At 39.8% G+C, this 18,858-nt stretch overlaps 6 protein-coding genes across 6 annotated transcripts; 3 read left to right on the top strand and 3 right to left on the bottom strand.

Annotated features, from left to right (window-relative positions):
* Positions 1–1,523: 1,523 nt before the first annotated feature.
* Positions 1,524–2,780, bottom strand: ATC70_004913 (uncharacterized protein; the record flags this gene model as incomplete). Its single annotated transcript, XM_064824213.1, has 1 exon — positions 1,524–2,780. The coding sequence occupies one exon, from the start codon at positions 2,778–2,780 to the stop codon at positions 1,524–1,526; it is 1,257 nt and encodes a 418-aa protein (XP_064677149.1).
* Positions 2,781–3,014: 234 nt separating this feature from the next.
* On the top strand, positions 3,015–3,858 carry ATC70_004912 (uncharacterized protein; the record flags this gene model as incomplete). The annotated part of the gene is made up of 5 exons (XM_064824212.1): positions 3,015–3,069; positions 3,131–3,159; positions 3,216–3,344; positions 3,397–3,618; positions 3,676–3,858. The coding sequence occupies 5 exons, from the start codon at positions 3,015–3,017 to the stop codon at positions 3,856–3,858; spliced, it is 618 nt and encodes a 205-aa protein (XP_064677148.1).
* Positions 3,859–4,044: 186 nt separating this feature from the next.
* On the bottom strand, positions 4,045–5,497 carry ATC70_004911 (uncharacterized protein; the record flags this gene model as incomplete). The annotated part of the gene is made up of 8 exons (XM_064824211.1): positions 4,045–4,063; positions 4,117–4,196; positions 4,245–4,488; positions 4,547–4,865; positions 4,928–5,025; positions 5,079–5,173; positions 5,226–5,336; positions 5,411–5,497. The coding sequence occupies 8 exons, from the start codon at positions 5,495–5,497 to the stop codon at positions 4,045–4,047; spliced, it is 1,053 nt and encodes a 350-aa protein (XP_064677147.1).
* Positions 5,498–8,060: 2,563 nt separating this feature from the next.
* ATC70_004910 (uncharacterized protein) lies at positions 8,061–10,532 on the top strand (the record flags this gene model as incomplete). Its single annotated transcript, XM_064824210.1, has 4 exons — positions 8,061–8,534; positions 8,595–8,729; positions 8,784–9,317; positions 9,375–10,532. The coding sequence occupies 4 exons, from the start codon at positions 8,061–8,063 to the stop codon at positions 10,530–10,532; spliced, it is 2,301 nt and encodes a 766-aa protein (XP_064677146.1).
* Positions 10,533–12,440: 1,908 nt separating this feature from the next.
* On the top strand, positions 12,441–13,774 carry MYO1_2 (class II myosin; the record flags this gene model as incomplete). The annotated part of the gene is made up of 3 exons (XM_064824209.1): positions 12,441–13,064; positions 13,120–13,408; positions 13,470–13,774. The coding sequence occupies 3 exons, from the start codon at positions 12,441–12,443 to the stop codon at positions 13,772–13,774; spliced, it is 1,218 nt and encodes a 405-aa protein (XP_064677145.1).
* Positions 13,775–14,144: 370 nt separating this feature from the next.
* Positions 14,145–15,777, bottom strand: ATC70_004908 (uncharacterized protein; the record flags this gene model as incomplete). The annotated part of the gene is made up of 4 exons (XM_064824208.1): positions 14,145–14,470; positions 14,526–15,037; positions 15,102–15,550; positions 15,601–15,777. The coding sequence occupies 4 exons, from the start codon at positions 15,775–15,777 to the stop codon at positions 14,145–14,147; spliced, it is 1,464 nt and encodes a 487-aa protein (XP_064677144.1).
* Between the last annotated feature and the right edge of the window lie 3,081 nt (positions 15,778–18,858).

Here is an 18,858-nt window from a genome sequence, read left to right as displayed (position 1 = left end):
CAGTTTAATATGAAACCATTTAGATTGAAATGGATCAAAAAAGTTAGTTTATGATGTTTTAGGAAACACAGGTACATGAGGGCTCGAAATACGAAAAACTACCCAGCGAATGATTGTCATGATAGAATGTTTGTTCGTGTATTGTTCTTTGCAGACTTTTGCTCCTGCAAAGGACACTATACAATGTCAACATCTGCCGTACACCCAGGCTCAGCCTTTTTGATGCCGATCTTGATGAGAGAGATTCAAGACAAGAACACAAAATCATGCAATTCATTAACTTAGTTGTAAAATGCGTGTCCGTTAAGGAAATGAAACTTGGCCAGGTAGAAATCCGGACCATGCAGTCTAAACAGTGTTTTAAGAATAGATTTCTTAAAGGAAAAATTTAAAATCACATCCATCAGTGATAGCAAAACGGCTCGATGCTAAGCATAAATTACGCAACATACTCTTAAAGCCTAGTGCAAAGGATACAGATACCAGTTCTCCTATGTCCTATCTTTCTGGCTGGAGTTTTCTCTTCTTCTAACAAAATCCACAAATGACCGTGTTTGAAATGCACATGTCTAGTTTGTCAAGGGCATGAACAGGGTGAATGACTCTACAGATGTCAATTAAACTGCAGTAGGCAGCCTAGAGTTTCTCATTGTCGATTTTCACACATGAATGACATTGCAGGCATCATATGGACAAATGTAAACGTGCTTGGCATCTTCTATTTGACTCGCAGAAAAACTGCGATTGACAGACATTCAATGTTTTCATGCACATTGTGTTGGAGTAGAGATGTTGATGCTCAATTTGCCAAATGCATTGTTTACAATCTAGAATAGTACCACAACAGAAGCACAAAGTTGCCTTCTAATGTGAAACGATACATTTACATGAAATGTTTCACTGTCATTTGTCTGGAATATTCAATGAACGAAACCAGTTGCGGCTTATACCATCTCTATTTTGGCTGCCTTCCGAGCCTGTACCACATGCAAGCAGGCTATGTCAATGAGTAAGCTACAAGTTGTGCATTGCACAGCTAATCCAAAATAAGCATCAACCATTGCTAGAACATAGCATTGAGACTGGTGACAGCATAGGACGAAGAGCCTTCAATTTTACTTTTTCGATAAGGCTAGTATAGCGTTTTTTTTTTGGCCTTCAATCAGTGTCATTTATCTATATCAGGTACGTGAGCGGATTCAGAAGACGTAATTCTACTGTACTTGTAAAATCATGATTTCGTAACTGAAAAAACGGTGATACGAAATCGGCATGGCTGGCAAATTGGGAAATTGCAGCTACAAATTTGACATAAGTATACCAAGTCTGATTGGTGGTATCAGAGGTTTTACTTTTTCAAACTTGATTTTAATTCAGAGAGGACCCATGAACAGCAGGTCCCTTGTGTACCTGAATTGGAGATAGTAGTATGATGTTTATTGATGCAATGATGAAGGGTATATTGGATGGAAGAGTATATACATGAATGCATGGAAGATATACATATAGAATAAAAGTTGAAATCATGGTAATAAGGAAGATACAAGCTTGCTGTCTGGCATCATAAAGATGCTCTCATTTTGTCGATTGATCTCGAACCCTGCATCGAGTAACGATTGTATCATTTCATTTTTGTGCCTTGATTTATTCTTGGGATTCACCGAGTACTTTACACCGCGAAGAACACCATTGCAGTTGGGATTTGCGCCCTTCTTCAATAGTAGCTTGAGCGTGTCCAATTGATCATAAACAAGCGCCAATTCCAAGAGGACTCCATCTCCAATATCAAAGGTGCCTGTCAATCTGTAGAGATACTCGACAATGTCATTAAATCCTTGTCCACAGGCGTGTCTCAATGGCCAGTCATGGTTGCACCTTGGATCAATGCCGCCCTTTTCAATCAAGCACTTGACCATGTTTAAATCGTTGTTGTTGATGGCGTGTTGAATACAAACATTTTGATTAATGTCAGCATGCGCCCCAGCATCCAATAGCAACGCCACGATATCACTGAACCCTTTGTAACATGCATTTTGTATAGCAGCATCGTTGTAAGCATGCACATTGGCGCCGTCCAACAGGAATTCCACCAGCTCCGAGAATCCAAGCAGACAAGCATTCCTGAGATGGCGTTCACTATGACTATGCGCATTGACACTGTAAGCCTTCACCAAATGTCTAACCAGCTTGACTTGATTTTCTCGACAGGCTAATGCCAATACGCTGTCATGATATACATTGGCTCCAAATTCATTCACCAACATATCCACCACCCCCATGGAGCCCTTCATGGCTGCCAAATTGATCAAATGTGCTACATTGCAGTGTCCTACTTGTACTATCCGTCTACATAGATCCACTTGGTCTATTCCGCATGCTTCGATGAATAGCCAGTTATCGTCAGCAGTAGGATCACAATTCAGTCTTAACAGTTGATGAATAGTCGGTAGTGACACAATATGTCGCCGCATTGCTGTCTCGCCTAACACAGCCGTCGGACCATAACGATGCATTAAATAGTCGGCTCGTAGCATGGCTGATTGTCCCAGGCTCCAGAATTGTTTACAGACAATCGCTAATGTTGGGTTTTGGGCATAGACAAAGATACGATGAAGTAGCTCATTGGGTAGATCAAGTAATCGACATTTACCGCTGTACATTTCCCTTCCTGTGGAGATGCTGTTTACCGAGGTATTTGTTATCTTTGATGCTCGCCTTGTATTGAAGAGTTCATGCAGCTGTCCTTGATGTCTCTGCTGGTTCTTGGTGTATTTAAACATAAACGGTGGAAAAAAAGAAAGAGGTATGAAAGAAAAGAATTTTCAAATGCTAATCTTGCCAATAGCAAAGAATGAATAAGAGGTAATTGTGACGATGCAAAGAGAAAGACTCGAAACGAATCCAGATAGCCGGTTCTCCCGAGCCCAATTTATTACTAGTGATACCTGAATTCTACTGTTTCTCTTTGGTTCAATCTCTTACTTCAGCTCAAACATCATCAGTGTATATAAAATATGGCTGTATTCTCACAATCAAGGAACTGCTGCTTTATGGTTCCGCTGAAGACAGGTAGGCGATGCTCTTCAGGATGTTAAGTGATAGCACAGTGTTGAACAAGTCGAGAATTTAGGTGTCTATTTGATTACAACGTTCGGCCTAGTAAGTATCAGCAGTGGCAAACTTTTCACTCATCAATCAATCTAACATTTGCATAGCTCAACAAACTATCAGGATTCTACGGACTTATTTCGCTCGACTATAGCAATCCATTTGTAGTTTGTGTCCATGTGTACTCACTCTTGGCATTGTTTGTATTTGGGTTTGGACTCTACAGTATCAGCAAAGTAAACATTTACTCGACAGTAGTGAAAGGCATATATTCATTGATTGCAATAGGACAAGTACACCTTTATTCGATGGTTCACTCTATTTTACTGGATTGATTTCACTATTAGCACCATCACAACCATTGTCTTTAGTGTGCAATGGTTTGTTTATACCGATCATAGTTTACCAGATTTAGAGGACAATCCAGAGGAAAAGCAACAACACGATGATTCATTCAAGGCTGAGAGCATTGTCAGCATTGTTATCTTATGTCTCGTTCGACTTGTTCATGTAAGATATTCTTCAAATCCATGGGTGTGAGAATACTAAAATAGAAGCTTTTCTTAGCTTTATTTTGCCTATGTGATTACATGCTACTATGTATCCATGGGTAAAACTCATTATTCCAAGATGACAGCTGCGGTTGATGAAGAGCTGAATTTTGCTGGTTACGATGAAATGAACGAAGAGGACGATGATGATTTGGATGATGATTCAAGACCTTTGTCTGGTAGAACAAGACCACTTTGAGATGGTGGTTTAGTGTATCAGATGATGTCCTCCTTTTTCTATATACAACAACAACAGCCAAATAAAGACACACCGTCTATGGGCATTATATAAAGCAGAATACCTCATTGTTCATACTCTGTTGCCTACCAAACCCGTTCTGTTGAATTCAGATATACAGTCTTTTTATTACTTTTGCTTTGCTAATCACATATTGTTCAAATGTCTATGCAGCACAGTTAATAATCCATTGACAGTTGTGCATGTTTGGAAGGTTACCTCTTGTAGATACTCATCACATTGGCAACGAATGCCTCTAAATGAAAAATGTCCTTTCTTCCAATGTGCAAACGATGTTCCTGCGCAAAAAATGAGTACTACTTCTATCAGTTCTAAGCTTTACTTACATGGAAAGCAGCTTGCTGGATGATTTTGATCTTGACTGGTTCAGGCACTTTTTCCAATAAATAAAAGGTTAATCTCTTCAAGATAACGGAGGGCTGTATGCATTTAGTGATAATGTCATAAAGATGGGTACGAATCTGAAGCAACTTGTTGGCTGATTGTTCTTTGATGATGGCATCTGCCACGGAAGCGATCGCCTTTTCCCAATCCAAATCCTCTGGCTTGCTGATAGCGTGCAGATCAGGACTAACAATCAACAACAAGATGAGCTAAACACATCCACTATGGCTCCGTACGCACTTACTGTCGAACTGCTGTGCTCTCCAATGCTAATAATGCAGCACGCATGTTTCTCTCTGCATGCTCCGCGATATTCGCAGCCAATTCCTTTGGTAACGAGAATCCTTCCTTGTGAGCCACATCTTGCAATACACGCACAATTTCCGTAGTCTCTGGTCTTCCAACACGCATCAACAAGCAGCGAGATCGAACAGGTGCAATGATTTTACTGAGACTGTTGCAGCACAGAATGAGTCTCATGGAAGAGGTGTATTTTTCCATAGTACGACGAAGTGCTGCCTGAGCTTCTCTGGTCAATTCATCTGCCTGATCAATAATGACAACTAAATAAAACAGCACTGTAAGCATCTGTGTTTCTCTCTCTAGGCGAGCGTTGCCATTTTACCCTTGAATTGATGCTTGGCATTGGAGTCGATTTGTTGAGTTTGAGCAATGCCTTTGATAACGTCTTGAACGATAACACGATCATACATGCCCAAATCACTAAGCAAATCAGTCAGTATCAAGCGTTGTGTGTGGGAATGCTAGAGTAATACCTAGGATTCAGCTCCAAATGAAAGTTACTAGAGACAACAGTGAACAGCATTTTACGGTTGGAAGTGGTAACAAATTGACGCTGGTCTACTTTAAGCTATATATCAAAACAGTTAATCAGTGTATAACAGGGCATACACACCACATACCTTGTCGACTGAAGGGCCAAAGATCTCTCTCAAAACAGCAGTTAAACGAGTCTTTTTACCAGCACCAGAGGGGCCATAAAACAGCATGTGAGGGAAATTGTCAGAATCAGCCTATTGAACATGTGGATGAGTGTGTGTGTGTGTGTGTGTGTGTGCATACTCGTCATGGAAACAAGGTGTCTCACCAATTTCTTCAAGTGATTCGACAGATCTTTGTGGTATGAAAGTTGATCTAACGTCTTTGGCTTGTACTTGTCGGCCCAGAGACTCATGTCGTTTATATGTAGTGGATTGAAATGCAAAGAAAAAATTGCACCGCGTTTGAATCCAAAGCGCGTCTTTTAATGTCATTTTGCTTTATTCAAGTCACTGCCATCATTTGGATATCAGTGCAATTGCATTGACAAGTGATCCCTCAATTAGGTTCTCTGTCTGTCTCACGCTGAAGAATCGTTGCTGCGGTTTGTTATTCATTCGTTGAGACACACCAAGTGTTTGATGGTAATCAGCTCCATGCTAGAAGCAACCCTCCTTCAAAGCCGTCAGATGCGTCCATTGAGGCAACGCATTTATGCCAGCACATTCACGACCAGACATTGGATTTTCCTTCTAATCTGCTCTCCACAATGCCATGCTCCATCTTTACCATTTCCTGTCTCTAGTATTACTTTTGTGAAAAGCATAGGGCTAGCCATGTCTCTTCACTCTATATACTGTAAACCACTCAAAAAAAGTAGACAAGCCAATCATACCCTTTCAAAATTTTAAAGAATTGTGTGCCGTACAGAGTGAATAATACCACCGGCAAAGCCGGCGATGGGGAGGGGGTTTGGCGAGGGGGGAAGAACATAATGCGTCAAATTCAACACTTGATAGCATTGATTTATAGGGAGGTTTTACCGTAGCGAAGCAAAGGTGCAAAGCCACGGTAATAAGGCGTCTAATCCAACACTTGGTAACATTGATCTATATGAGGGCTTAATCGCAGCGAAGCACAGATGCAAACCTATGACAACTAAGCATCCAATCCAGCATTTGATAGCATTGATCTATACGAGGGCTTGATTGTAGCGAAGCGAATATGCAAAACCATAGTATCTAAGCAGCAACTTTGGGTATTCATCTCCATTATTCATAAGCTTATCAACAACATAGCGCACCAAAAGTTGCATGAACTAGCTTTACCAAAATCAATATGCCTCCTATTCGAATTAAAATTTGTTCAAGCTACAGAACTGTCTTTTCAGTGAATTGCAGCTGCCAAAGATGTAATTTATGCCGTGTAGATACACCCTCTAAAGCCATACATAACCAAATTTGACAGCTTTCAAGTCTTCATATCTTGACATGTAGACCTTTATGAGCCATCTGAATGACGCCAAACAATTGTACTTGAGTAATAGTAACTTCCTGACACCTTTGCTCAACTTTTTGGGGACCTAAAAAACATGGCCAAAAATCGGCCAAAAAGCATGAGGCACTCCTTATGGTTTTCATCGAAAAATCAAACGATCGCATTTTTCACCTTGAAAATGAAGACTTTTACTATGGTATATCTTGAATCAAAATGTTTCCCTTGACCCAAAGTAACCTCCGAAGCTAATTTTATGAGGTTTTCATATGCAAAATCTGGCTATTTTCGCTAAAAACCTCATTTCAAATTGTATTAAATTGCTCAATAAGCTCAGTCAAAATGCTTATTACAATTAGTACCATTGGAAGCGCCTTGAAAAGTACTCCAAGAATGTATTAGGAAGCGAAGGGTGATCATCACAATCTATATAGTCGAATACCATAAAGTAGATTAAAAAAGTCGAAAAAAAAACAATAACTGTCCAATCTTGAGCAGAAAAAATACACTGAGTTTGAATTAATTTTGGCGGAGGCATTGCTGCTGGCTGACCTAAATGCCTTTCTGTTGATGGCAATGATGATTGCGATGCTAATTAAATGGGGACTATGGGATTGAAAGGACAATTGATTAACGCAAATACATGAAGATGTCTTTTGCAATGAAAATATCTCAAAAAAGTCGCGCAGGGCGACACCGACATTGAGCGTAGCGAGACAGATCGGCTAGTACTGATTTACGGTAATCAACAGCTTCTCAAGTAAGGAATGCTCAGGTCAAATGCATATCATGTCAATCTCATGAAGCTTATGTCGAGCTCAAACTTGAATGCGCTGCCGATCGTATAGGGTCACAGGTAGGATATATCTTCAGCTAATGCCCTGATGGTAAGTAACGATATATCATCTCATTACGATACTATCATATCAGCAATCATAAGCGCTTGTATATCAACTCAGTTGCTAGCAAGAAGGATCGGCAGTGATTGTTGGATATGAGCAAAGAGAGGAGGCAATATGAAGAGGAAAAGACGCACGACGCACTCAGCAACCAAATGCGGAAATGGTTCTAGATCTGCCTAATCAGAAGCTCCTTTCAGAAGCAAGGTAACATTCCGTTTGATTACTGAATGCTCCCCAAATGATTTGCAAACAACATGGGAGTTGTCAGATACTCTATCTTGAGGAGGAAGCAATGTGGCCGTGCTGTTAGATTGTGAAAAGAAAGAGACAAAGATCAACGTTGACATTAACTGGAAAATTGACTGACAAAATGTCGCAATGAGGCATATTTGCTGAGCGAGACCCAATGTCAACTGTAGCATATACCATGATTGCAGGCGGAGATACCCTACACAAAGCAACAAGTGATACAGACACCCACGACAATTCTCCAGTTGCAGAAATGCCTTCTTTGATCAACAACTCTTCTCACATTTCTACTCCTTCTCTTTCCAATATATATATATATATATATACACACAAATGAGAACCTCGCTTATTTTGGCCTTTGCAATTTTATCAATACAGTCAGCATGGGCCATTGAAAAGAGAGATTACGATAAACGATCCTATTACACAATCCATACCCTTCAACCCAATGACAGAGCTTCAGCAGACTTGATAGCTCATGAGATGGGAGGCAGAATAGAAGGCCAAGTGGGCGAACTAAGCCATTACTATTGGTTGAGTATACCCAAAGGCAGCAAAGATGTGCTACAACATTATAAAAAGCATAAAAGAAATTTTGATACCATGGTGACGGATATCCAACCACAGATCCCAAATCGACGCTTATACAAACGAGCACCACCGCCTATCATTGAAAACAAGGGCGAAGAATACAAGTTGAATGGCGAGGCGATACCATTACCTTCACTAGATGACGCCAATGGATATCAGCTCATAAAAGAAGCGCTGTCCATACGAGATCCTGGATTTGATCGACAGTGGCATCTAGTAACGTATAAATTAAAATATGTGGATAACACATATATTAACTATTTGTGTCCTGCATAGATTAATAGAGATGAGCGCGGAAACGACGTGAATGTAACAGGCGTGTGGAGTCAAGGCATCACAGGCAAAGATGTTGTTGTGGCCATCTTGGACGATGGATTACAGATGGATCATCCTGATCTAAAGGAGAATTATGTAATTATCCATTGTGTGTCCATCCAGCGTATTTATGCTTATTCTGTTGCTTAGTTTGCTAAAGGCTCGTATGACTTTAACGACCATACAGAAGAGCCCAAACCTAGACTCAGTGATGACACTCATGGCACTCGCTGTGCTGGTGAAATTGCAGCTGTAAAGAATGATGTGTGTGGTATTGGTGTTGCCTATGATGCCAAGGTGGCGGGTATCCGTATTTTGTCAGGCGATATTACAGAAGCCGATGAGGCGGCTGCACTCAATTACGCTTACCAAGACAACTCCATCTATTCATGCAGTTGGGGTCCTGCTGATTCGGGCGAGGTTGCTGAGGCCCCTCAAGGCATTATTTTGGATGCCATCAAGAATGGTATCAAGAATGGTAGAAATGGTACTGGCTCTATCTTTGTATTTGCCTCTGGGAATGGTGGTGCTCATGATGATAACTGCAATTTTGACGGTTACACCAATAGCCTGTATACAATCACAGTGGGTGCCATTGATAAAGCAGGCAACCATCCCTACTACTCTGAAAGATGTGCAGCGCAACTTGTGGTAACGTATTCGAGCGGAAGCGGCGGCTATATTGTAAGTATTCCTTGTTACATGTTGGCTGAATTCCTCCTATTAACGCGGTTACCATAGTATACATCCGATGCAGGAGATAACCAGTGCTCTGATCGACACGGCGGTACGTCTGCAGCTGCTCCTTTGGCAGCAGGTGTGTTTGCTTTGGTTTTATCCGTGCGTCCTGATTTGACATGGCGTGATATGCAACATCTGTGTGTACAATCAGCTGTGCCAATATCGCTATTCGATGACGACTGGTCAAAGCTCCCCTCTGGTCGAATGTTCAACCACAAGTATGGTTATGGTGTTTTGGACGCCTATCGCATTGTCGAGTTAGCCAAAACCTTTGAATCCGTGCGTCCACAAACCAATCTGGAAGTTTTGTCTATCATTGATCCTGAAAATGAAAAACAAGATATTCCAGACTTGACACCACCAACATCATTCAATGGAACTATCGAGAAGGAGAAGGCATTTACAACTTCATTGACAATCACGCGAGATATGCTTGACGAGGTGGGTTTGAGCCGTTTAGAGCATGTCACAGCGACAGTGAATATCGAGCATGAAAGACGCGGTGATTTGGAAATACTGCTAGAAAGCCCACATGGTGTTATCAGTCAATTGGGATCACCACGCCAGTTTGATAAGAGCGATGCTGGCTTGAAGGATTGGACATTTATGACTGTAAAGCATTGGGAAGAGGATCCTGTTGGCGAATGGACTTTGCGCATCGTAGATGGAAAACATCCTGAATATAAGGGCCAATTCATCGACTGGAAGCTGACTTTGTGGGGTGAAGCGAGGGAAGGCTTTCAAGCGAAACCAAAGCAGAAGGCAGATGACGACAGTGATAAACCAAATATCGGTGTCGATGATTTTGAACAAGATCAGCAAGAAACAGATGGTTCAGATGAGCACCAGAACAACCAGTCATTTATAGATCAGCAAGACACAGTAAAGGATCCAAACAAAGCATACGTGATTTACGGCGTTGTCTCTGTTTTTATGATTGCTAGTGTTGCAAGTACAGCATTTATTGTCAAAAAGTACATGCTGAGCACAACGCAATTGAGTTACACTAGGCCCACTGAAGAAGATGCCTTTGAATTTGACAATTTGTTAAATGATTCAAACAATGATGAGGATGAGGATGAACAACTTGATTTTGACGATGATAGTGTAGACGCATTTCAAGTAGATGATGACAATAGCAGCAATAGTCGGGCGTAGCTACCTTACCGTAATAAAGAGCTATTTTCTACTGCATACAAGTGTATTTATGCCTCGGGTGGCTCACTATCTTGTCTTCACTTCGGTGAGAACCAATCTGCGCAGCGGCAGCTCGTGCTACTGATTGCTCTTGCGTATCTTATCAAAATACTGCTACTTTCATTTTGATCCTCCACTTACACATAAAAACCCTTATATTATCTGTAGATCTGATTATTATGTGATGCTCTACATCCATATACACGTAGCAATTTCATATACGAGCAAGTATCATATAGATATTATCCCTTTTTAATCAAGAGTGACCCTGATACAGCAAAATCTGAGCGCATTTGAGCTGCGTTTTCTTGCGTTCAAGGCCGTTTTAGATGGTCAGAATAGCACCAAACAATTGCTCTCATCTGGCAGTTACTTTCTGACATATTTGCTCAACTTTTTGGGGATCAAAAAAACGGCCAAAAAGCATGAGGTACTCCTCATGGTTTTCATCGAAAATCAAACGATCGCGTTTTTGACCTTGAAAATGAAGACTTTTACTATGGTGTGTATGAAATCAAAATTTGAATAATATAAGCACGATGCTCTAACCAATGTATGAAATCAAAATGTTTCTATCAATCTAATGTATCCCCTGAAATCATCTTTGTGGGACCTTAATATGGAAAATCTCGACTTTTTGGCCAGAAACCTCTTTTTATATTTTCTTAAATTACTCAATAAGTTTATTCAAAACATCTATCTTACTTAGTACCGTCGGATGCGCCTTGAAAAGCATTCCAAGTAAGCTTAAGGGAGTACAGGGTTATCATCACAATTTATATAGTCAAATCCTGCAAAATAGATCAAACAAGTCATTTTGAGCGGAAAAATGTTCGGCGATTAAACCGGATTTGGCGGCTGTTTGTTGCCTGAAATGCCGTACTCATAGAGATAATCAATGCTTAAAAAGGGAATTGCGAATTAAAAAGCACTACAGCTTAGCCTGAATACTCTCTTTTGCATATGTTGCGTATTTCTATATCCGAAAGACTTGACCGTTACAAACTACTCTTGCGAATGTGAATTTCGTTTGCCGAATGCATAATTGCCACCTATTCAATTGCGCATGCTGTTACAAAAGCTTGTAAAAGCTCATTTTAGCCATCAACAGTAAAAAGAAAGAAATTAAACTATGAATCACTGCTCTTGACTCTTTGTCTTATTGCCAGACCTGGAATCATCCGAGTATTAGGATACGCCTTGCTATACACTGCATGATTTGGATAACTTATTTAGACCCTAGGCCACCATCCAGCAAGTAATAAAAACCAAGTTCGGGAATAGGCCAGATGACCCTATAGTCTCGACTACAGTAACAGTGAATCATGCAGTGAGCATCATTTTTGTGGTTGTTGTATATATTTGTTGCGCTGCTCAAGCTTGGCATCGATCGAGGAAGCCCATCAAGCTTTTTTGAGCTGTTTCTCAATTGCTGCTTAGTCTTCGATGCCCTGAAAACGTAATCGATGTCTAGTAGATTTCAAAAGAACGATTTTACTTACACAATAAACACTCGATCGTCGGCTCTGAATCTAAAGTGTACACACAGATTTTGATGTGAACATTGTGGTCCTAATCTTGCATCAACCCTATGTAATCAAAGCCTATAACAAGGCTTCTAAACCACGCATAAAATGAGGTCAATATGATTAATCATTCTATTAAATGGCGAACTTTATAGTGTGTTTAATATTTTAAATCCAATAAAAGTCGACGTTGTGAGAACAGACATGAGGATTCTTGTAGTACACGGTCGTACATATGCCATCTGGCACAAGTAACACGGATACAAATTACACTTCTTTGGGATGTGGAACTCTTTTCTTTTCTCTTTTTTTCCCCAGTCATTTCAGTATTTCATACCGTTAGATGTCAGCAGCAACGCTCCACCAGAAATATGGTCCAAGCTTTAGTAATAAATGTAGCGAAAGATCCACATCTACAGCATCGATCGGGGAGGCAGCAACAACAGCAGCATTGGCAGATTATTGTACTCCATTAAAAGATAATACAAAAGTACTAGCTGAAGATAGCGATCTGAAATTACTAAATGAGATTAACTCTTTCTCAACCTCTAATGGTAATAACAGCAATTACGACCTTTCTTATTATTTTGGTCAATCAATGTCGACAAGCACTACAAAGACTACAACAAATTTGTCTGATAATTTCCCAAATGTCATTTACAAAAGAGGCCGATCACTCTCGATCGACAGCATAATTTCGGTTAATCATCAACAACAACAGCAACAGCAGGCAATGCCACTAACACAGCCATTTGTGATATTGAGTGATGAGAACAAGACTCAAATTTATAAAAAGAAAACCGATAAAAGCAACAAAAAGGCTTTCCAGTTTTTTGGGGAACAAGTAAAACTGGAGATATCAGCCAAAGAAATTAGAAGAGAAGGACCACGGGCATTACTACATTCCACTGTACCACTAGCATATTTTTTATATCACCTATTGAATAAATACAGCAGTGAAAATCTGGTAAATATAAACGTAGAGTAGCCAATGTACAGAAAGCTCATAAACTCGCATCTAGTTTTTCTATTTAGCTGTCGATAATTATGAGCATTTCAATTTCTCAAGCTACAGCGAGCGATATCAAGTTGCCAACAAGATTTACAAAACGTATCTTACCCGGAATTCAGACGTTGAGGTGAACTTGGAGGATAGAATTTACCGGCAAGTGACCAATGCACTAAGTAGCCAATACACGACTACTGGCAAAGAGTTTGAAGCAGCAAAGAGGCACGTATTCTCACTCTTGAACGTGAGTTATCAGCAATTCAGAACAAGTTCAGTTTGGGATATCATGGAGTCCAAATGCAGTAAGTCATGTATTTGCCAAACGTATTGTATGATAACTTATCAGACAACAAAATTATTCAGGTGATCTCAAGTCATACAACCGTAGTAGGTCGCAGGCACTAGTTGTCAATCTACTGTTATCGCAAATCAAATGGAGAAATCGAGACTCTGCCACATTCAAACTTGTACATTCATTTTGTCGCATTTACCTACCATTCGGATATGATCACCGGCTGTTAGAAGAACCAACATCAACCCCCACATCATCTAGTAGCATAACAAATAGAAGGAGCAGAAGCAAGAGCACGAGTAACAGTTCAGAGAGCAAAAAGAATGGTGGATTTATCACTAGCAAATTTGATATTTTCAAACTATCTCGTAAATAAATCATCCTTTGTGCCTGAATTTATATGTGCCCAAGACTTTCAAGGTGCTCATCCTGATAGGGGTTATTCTCGAATGCAATCAATATACTGCGTGGTATCGTCACTCAGTTATTGCCTCATTCACTACATGAGCTACTATTTTGTTCAATAAAGTATATAATGCTACCTTGTAGTTTGGATGTTTTGAACAAGCGTATCAATAATAATAAAAAAAGCCTGTGCTTTATTGAATTCGCATTACGTGTGGATAAGAAAGAAGGCTTAAGTAATTGGCCATTGAGAGGGATTAGTTATTAAAGAGTGATATAGGTAGATATAGAGTAAATATGATAAATATATGTATGTTAATAAAGTTTTACGTAGCAATTAATTAAAGGTTGTAAACATAGTTCTTGTCTGCCTTGTCTGTCAGGTTGAGGTATACATCGGTAGGCTCATCTGTTCTTTCGGCCGCACGCTTCTTGTTGATACGGGCCAAAATCAGACGAACGAGTAAAAGACACGCCATATTGAGAAGGTTAGCTCCAAAGAGACCCCACATCGTGGGTGTATAAGAAGGCTTGGTGCTATCGACAAGCATAAGAGGACCAGCAAAGTTACCAATGGTGTATGCCAGCATGTTAGCACCATTGTAGAAGATCTTCTTTGAATACCCAGATACAGTTGATCCAATGATGGAGATGAGCATGACATAACCTAGTCAGCTTTAATCAGTACACAGCTTCAATTAATGTTGATAGTGAAAACTTACTTCCAGTTTGAGCCCAAGTGAAATAATAGCCAACAAGCTTCACACCAGTGTTGGGTAACACAGCTAGCAGCAAACAGCCTAAAGCAGAGACAGTGTAGCAAATAAGGGCAGTGTAGATAATTTGCTTTGATCTGCGATTGATGTAGACGGCAATAGCAATATAAATGACAGTAAAAGCGCCACTAGGGATTTGCAAAAGAATGGATTCATAGGCATCAAAACCAAGGCCATGGACCAGCACGGTACTGTAAGTAACCAAACCACCGTTTTGAAGATTATGTGAAAGTGAAGTAATGAAAAGAAGCCATAAGCGAGGTTCTCGGAGGGCTTCCCAATATTGACTAACTTTGACCTTTTGCTTGCGCACAACAGCGTTATCCTGAGTACGCAATTTAGTAATCTCTTTCTCCTCCTCTGTCAATTGCAAGACCCAGGATTCAGGACTATCGATCAAGAAGATGACGGTAATGATACCAATTACAACAGTGATGGTGCCCCAAATAACATAGCCCCTTTAATGGAAGAGAAACGTTAATGTTGTTTGTCAAGGATACGTGAGTGCCGTGTTTTGCTTACCATTGCCATGCAGTAATTCCATTTCGTGTGCCCATTTTGGCGATACCAACAGCGGCAGCAGAGCCAACACAGCTGCCGAGGCCATTACTCAAATACAGGAAACCAAAACAAGCAGACTGCTCGCTACGGCGATACAATGTGTTGAATATCATGATTAATGCGGGATAGGTACCCGCTTCAAAGACGCCAAGAAGAACACGCAAAACCGCCAACTGAGCAAAGTTTTTACCAAAGGCAGTAGCAATAGTGATAGCGCCCCAAATAATTAAAAGAGTACCGAGATATTTGCCAATTGGAAACTTTTGAAGAAGGTACGTGTTGGGCAATTGCCATACAAAATAACCCAAGTAGAAAAGAGCACCCAACCAACTGTATTGATCCATTGTCATCTTTGTATCTTGAATGATACCTAAAACGGCAGCAACACTCAAGGCAGCTTTATCGACAAACTAGAGTACGGTCAGAATGCGTGTACTGAATAAAATCTTGAGAAATGTACCTGAAGGAAGATGATCAAACCGGCAAGTGGCAATAATCTTGTATTCAGCTTTCTAACCAAGCGTTTCTCTGCATCAGACTTGACAAACGAAACATTGGTTACTTCAATGCGATCATTTTGGCCTTTTTCCTCGAATGAAGAGGATGTTGTGCTGGATTTTTCTATTTTTTCACTCATTTTAAGTTTGAGCGTATCGCTAGAATAGGGAAGAAAAGGGGAAACATGTCAAAATGCACTGTATTTATATGGAGAAAAACTTGAGAGTTTGTTTCGCACGAAATATCAGTTTGTCATTATTTTTGTCTTGAGAATAAATCCAGAAAAATAAATAAAAATGTATATATGTGTAAAGCAATGAAAACAGGATTTCTGGTACGAGTTTGCATTCACAAAAAAAAAAACTGTCATTTTGTTTGAGGAAAAAACACACACGCACATCTTTCTCATGATTTGGTATATACATGGTCAGAGTTGCACAAGTTGAATGAAAATAATGCTTGATTTGGGAACTTATTGGCCTTCTTGATTTGTTCTCACCCGATTGCAAAAACTTGGATCAGAGTTACATGCCGTACTAGCACTACAAAGTGCTGGTGCATGCCAATAAATTTTGCAATGGTTATCAAACATACTGGGATGATGCGACATATACAAACGACTACGATATTTGACTCATTATAATCGCCTTAGAAACCCTTCATCTGATTGTTGCTGTGGAACATTGTACAGACTAACAATTCCATGAAAGAATGAAAGGAGGGATATGATATTTACTTGGTCATTTTCTTTCTGATACATGATTCACATACGCATTTAGCGCTATGAAAAGCATCATGATGCACACAGTATATAGATGCGAATGCATTACGCACCGCCATAGATAGCCACTACAGTAATATTAATCAAAGCGATGGTGTGCGCATTGACATTATCAGTAATGCCTTCTCGTACTAGGGAAACCTAATCCATTAAAAATATACTTGCTAAATTTACTAATGTCTTAGCAACCAACACTCTTTTCCTATTTAACACACATTAGATGGACACAGATTTGCTTTTATTCTTAATGTCTGTATACAACAATGTTATACTGGGCTTACAAGCTTTTAACGCAAATAATTACGATACAAGGCATCTTTGAAGCAAATGCTACTTCGACACTGCATATCGCCTCTCAGTATCCGTATACAATAAAAATGAGAAGAATGGTAGGAACCGAAATCCTAAAGCGCGGAATCATCGACTGTTGTACAATACTATGCTGTTTGCTGTTTGCATAAAACTCACAGCGTCTTGGCTGAAAGTGTTACACCATCTATTATATGGCTCAGTTGAACAAAACGCTAACAGGAACGTCCTTGATTTAGAGACGCCTTGCAATTCAAGTCAAGAAAAATGGCACCTAATGACTGGATCAGAATCCAACGCAAACTATTACTTGTGGAGCACATGATTGCATTGTTGCAAATATTTCCTAGTTGAGCAATTTCTCCATGGGTGTCTCGCCGATTCACTGCTCATTTGCCCTTTTGCAACCTTCTATTCTCGACATCTTGTGTTTAGTTATTGAATCATTTCAGTCAACATCATGAAACATATGAAAACGCATGTGTATTTATGAAAAAGGGGGGGGGGATTTAGTGTGGCATTTATTTTTTGTCGTATTACACACGCTTTATCAACATTAGCTGGAATACCGAATTGTACTACAGTTAGTGCAAATATCTGGGGTACATTCTTCCTATTTGGTTTCTTCTGTCCTCTTTCCTGTATTTTTCTCTTGCCCATTTTTTACAGCGTATCAATAATTGGTATTAATAATTCAGAATTTTCAAGACGGGTGCTATGATTTATAAATACATGACATGACTAAACGTTTATGGACGAGCTTCGTAACAATCAGTGACCCGTTGAGACGAATTGTCATAAAGCAACTACCAAAAGTAGCTCAATTGCAATCACTTGCCTCTGAAATACGAGATACTTACAGTAAACAGCATTAGTAACGGCATCTACTTGAGAGTTTATGGCATTAGCATGAGAAACCAGCGATACCCTAACTCAGTGGCTAACAAAAGATCGCTTAAAGCTCATTACTGCCGACATAGGAGCAAACTGTACAGTAGCATCCGTTTCTATTTGATACATTTGACTTGTTCTACATACACAGATGAAGCATGGCAGTACTACCATTATATTGTTGGTGAGTCACACAAAACAATACCAATTGATATAAGCTACTGAAGCCCCTGAAAACAACTTTATATCCAATTGATGCTTCGGTAAGCATTGCCAAGTTTTCTCCAACCGAAATCATAGGCTGTTCTCCTGCCATTACACCTCATAGAATTAAGAAACCTTTTCTTCCAGGTCAGATTGAGAGCAATGATGGCAGCGATGTATAACTCAAGTAGACTAGCAGCATTGAATGTTGCATTAATACCCAAGATGAAGTGCTTTATACTCAGTCTCTTAAGGAGTGTAGATTTGCTTAACCTTCAAATACATGCACATTACCAGGGGATCAAAATCTAATGAATAGAGAAGATGCTTGGTTGAGTAGTTGGCAGTTGTACAGCTTATAGCGTCGAAACACTGTTGTTTTTATAGCCTTTTTGACAACCAATGTAACCACTGAAAGTCCCTTTATACGTTTAACAACCCCTCAAAATGGGCATATAATCCCCATGATAAAATGCCTTCTTTAGTATCAACATAGGGCGTGAAAAAGCTGTTCTCCCTTCTTGGTAATGAGGTACGCGGCAGAGCTTAGAAGCTTTGCCAAGCCACAATAGAGCAGTATAAGGTATTCTCAACAAACAGTAGTTTCCAATATAATGTTTCCCAACATCGCATCCATCATTAGTCTATTACTTGTTGTAGTCACTTGTAATTAACAGGCTCTCTTATCAAGGTCATGGTTTAACATTGGCTTATGTTAAAAACTATCCGTTTCTGAACAATAACTACCCTTTCAGTCTAAAATCCTGTTACACTACCGTTTTTATCGCAAATCTTTGTCATAGGAGCATGCTACTTTCAAAGCGAATTTCAGTCCGAAATTCAAAGAGAAATCAAAAGAGAAATAAAAACCGAATAGAGAAAGGCCCTAGTCATCCGTCTGTTACAATTCCAATTGTTGACAAGTCATACTGCACTGTCTTGGAGATGCGATTCGAGTCATTGAAGACTGAAATGCGAGTGATTGACAGCTTAACGAATCAGGTACAAATTGACATTGCACTCTTTACGCAGTAA

The sequence above is a fragment of the Mucor velutinosus genome (assembly GCF_035048745.1).
Source record: "Mucor velutinosus strain NIH1002 chromosome Unknown tig00001542, whole genome shotgun sequence".
Taxonomy (NCBI): Eukaryota; Fungi; Mucoromycota; class Mucoromycetes; order Mucorales; family Mucoraceae; genus Mucor; species Mucor velutinosus.
Note: the sequence above shows the minus strand (reverse complement) of the source record. Positions and strands in the feature narration are given on the sequence as shown.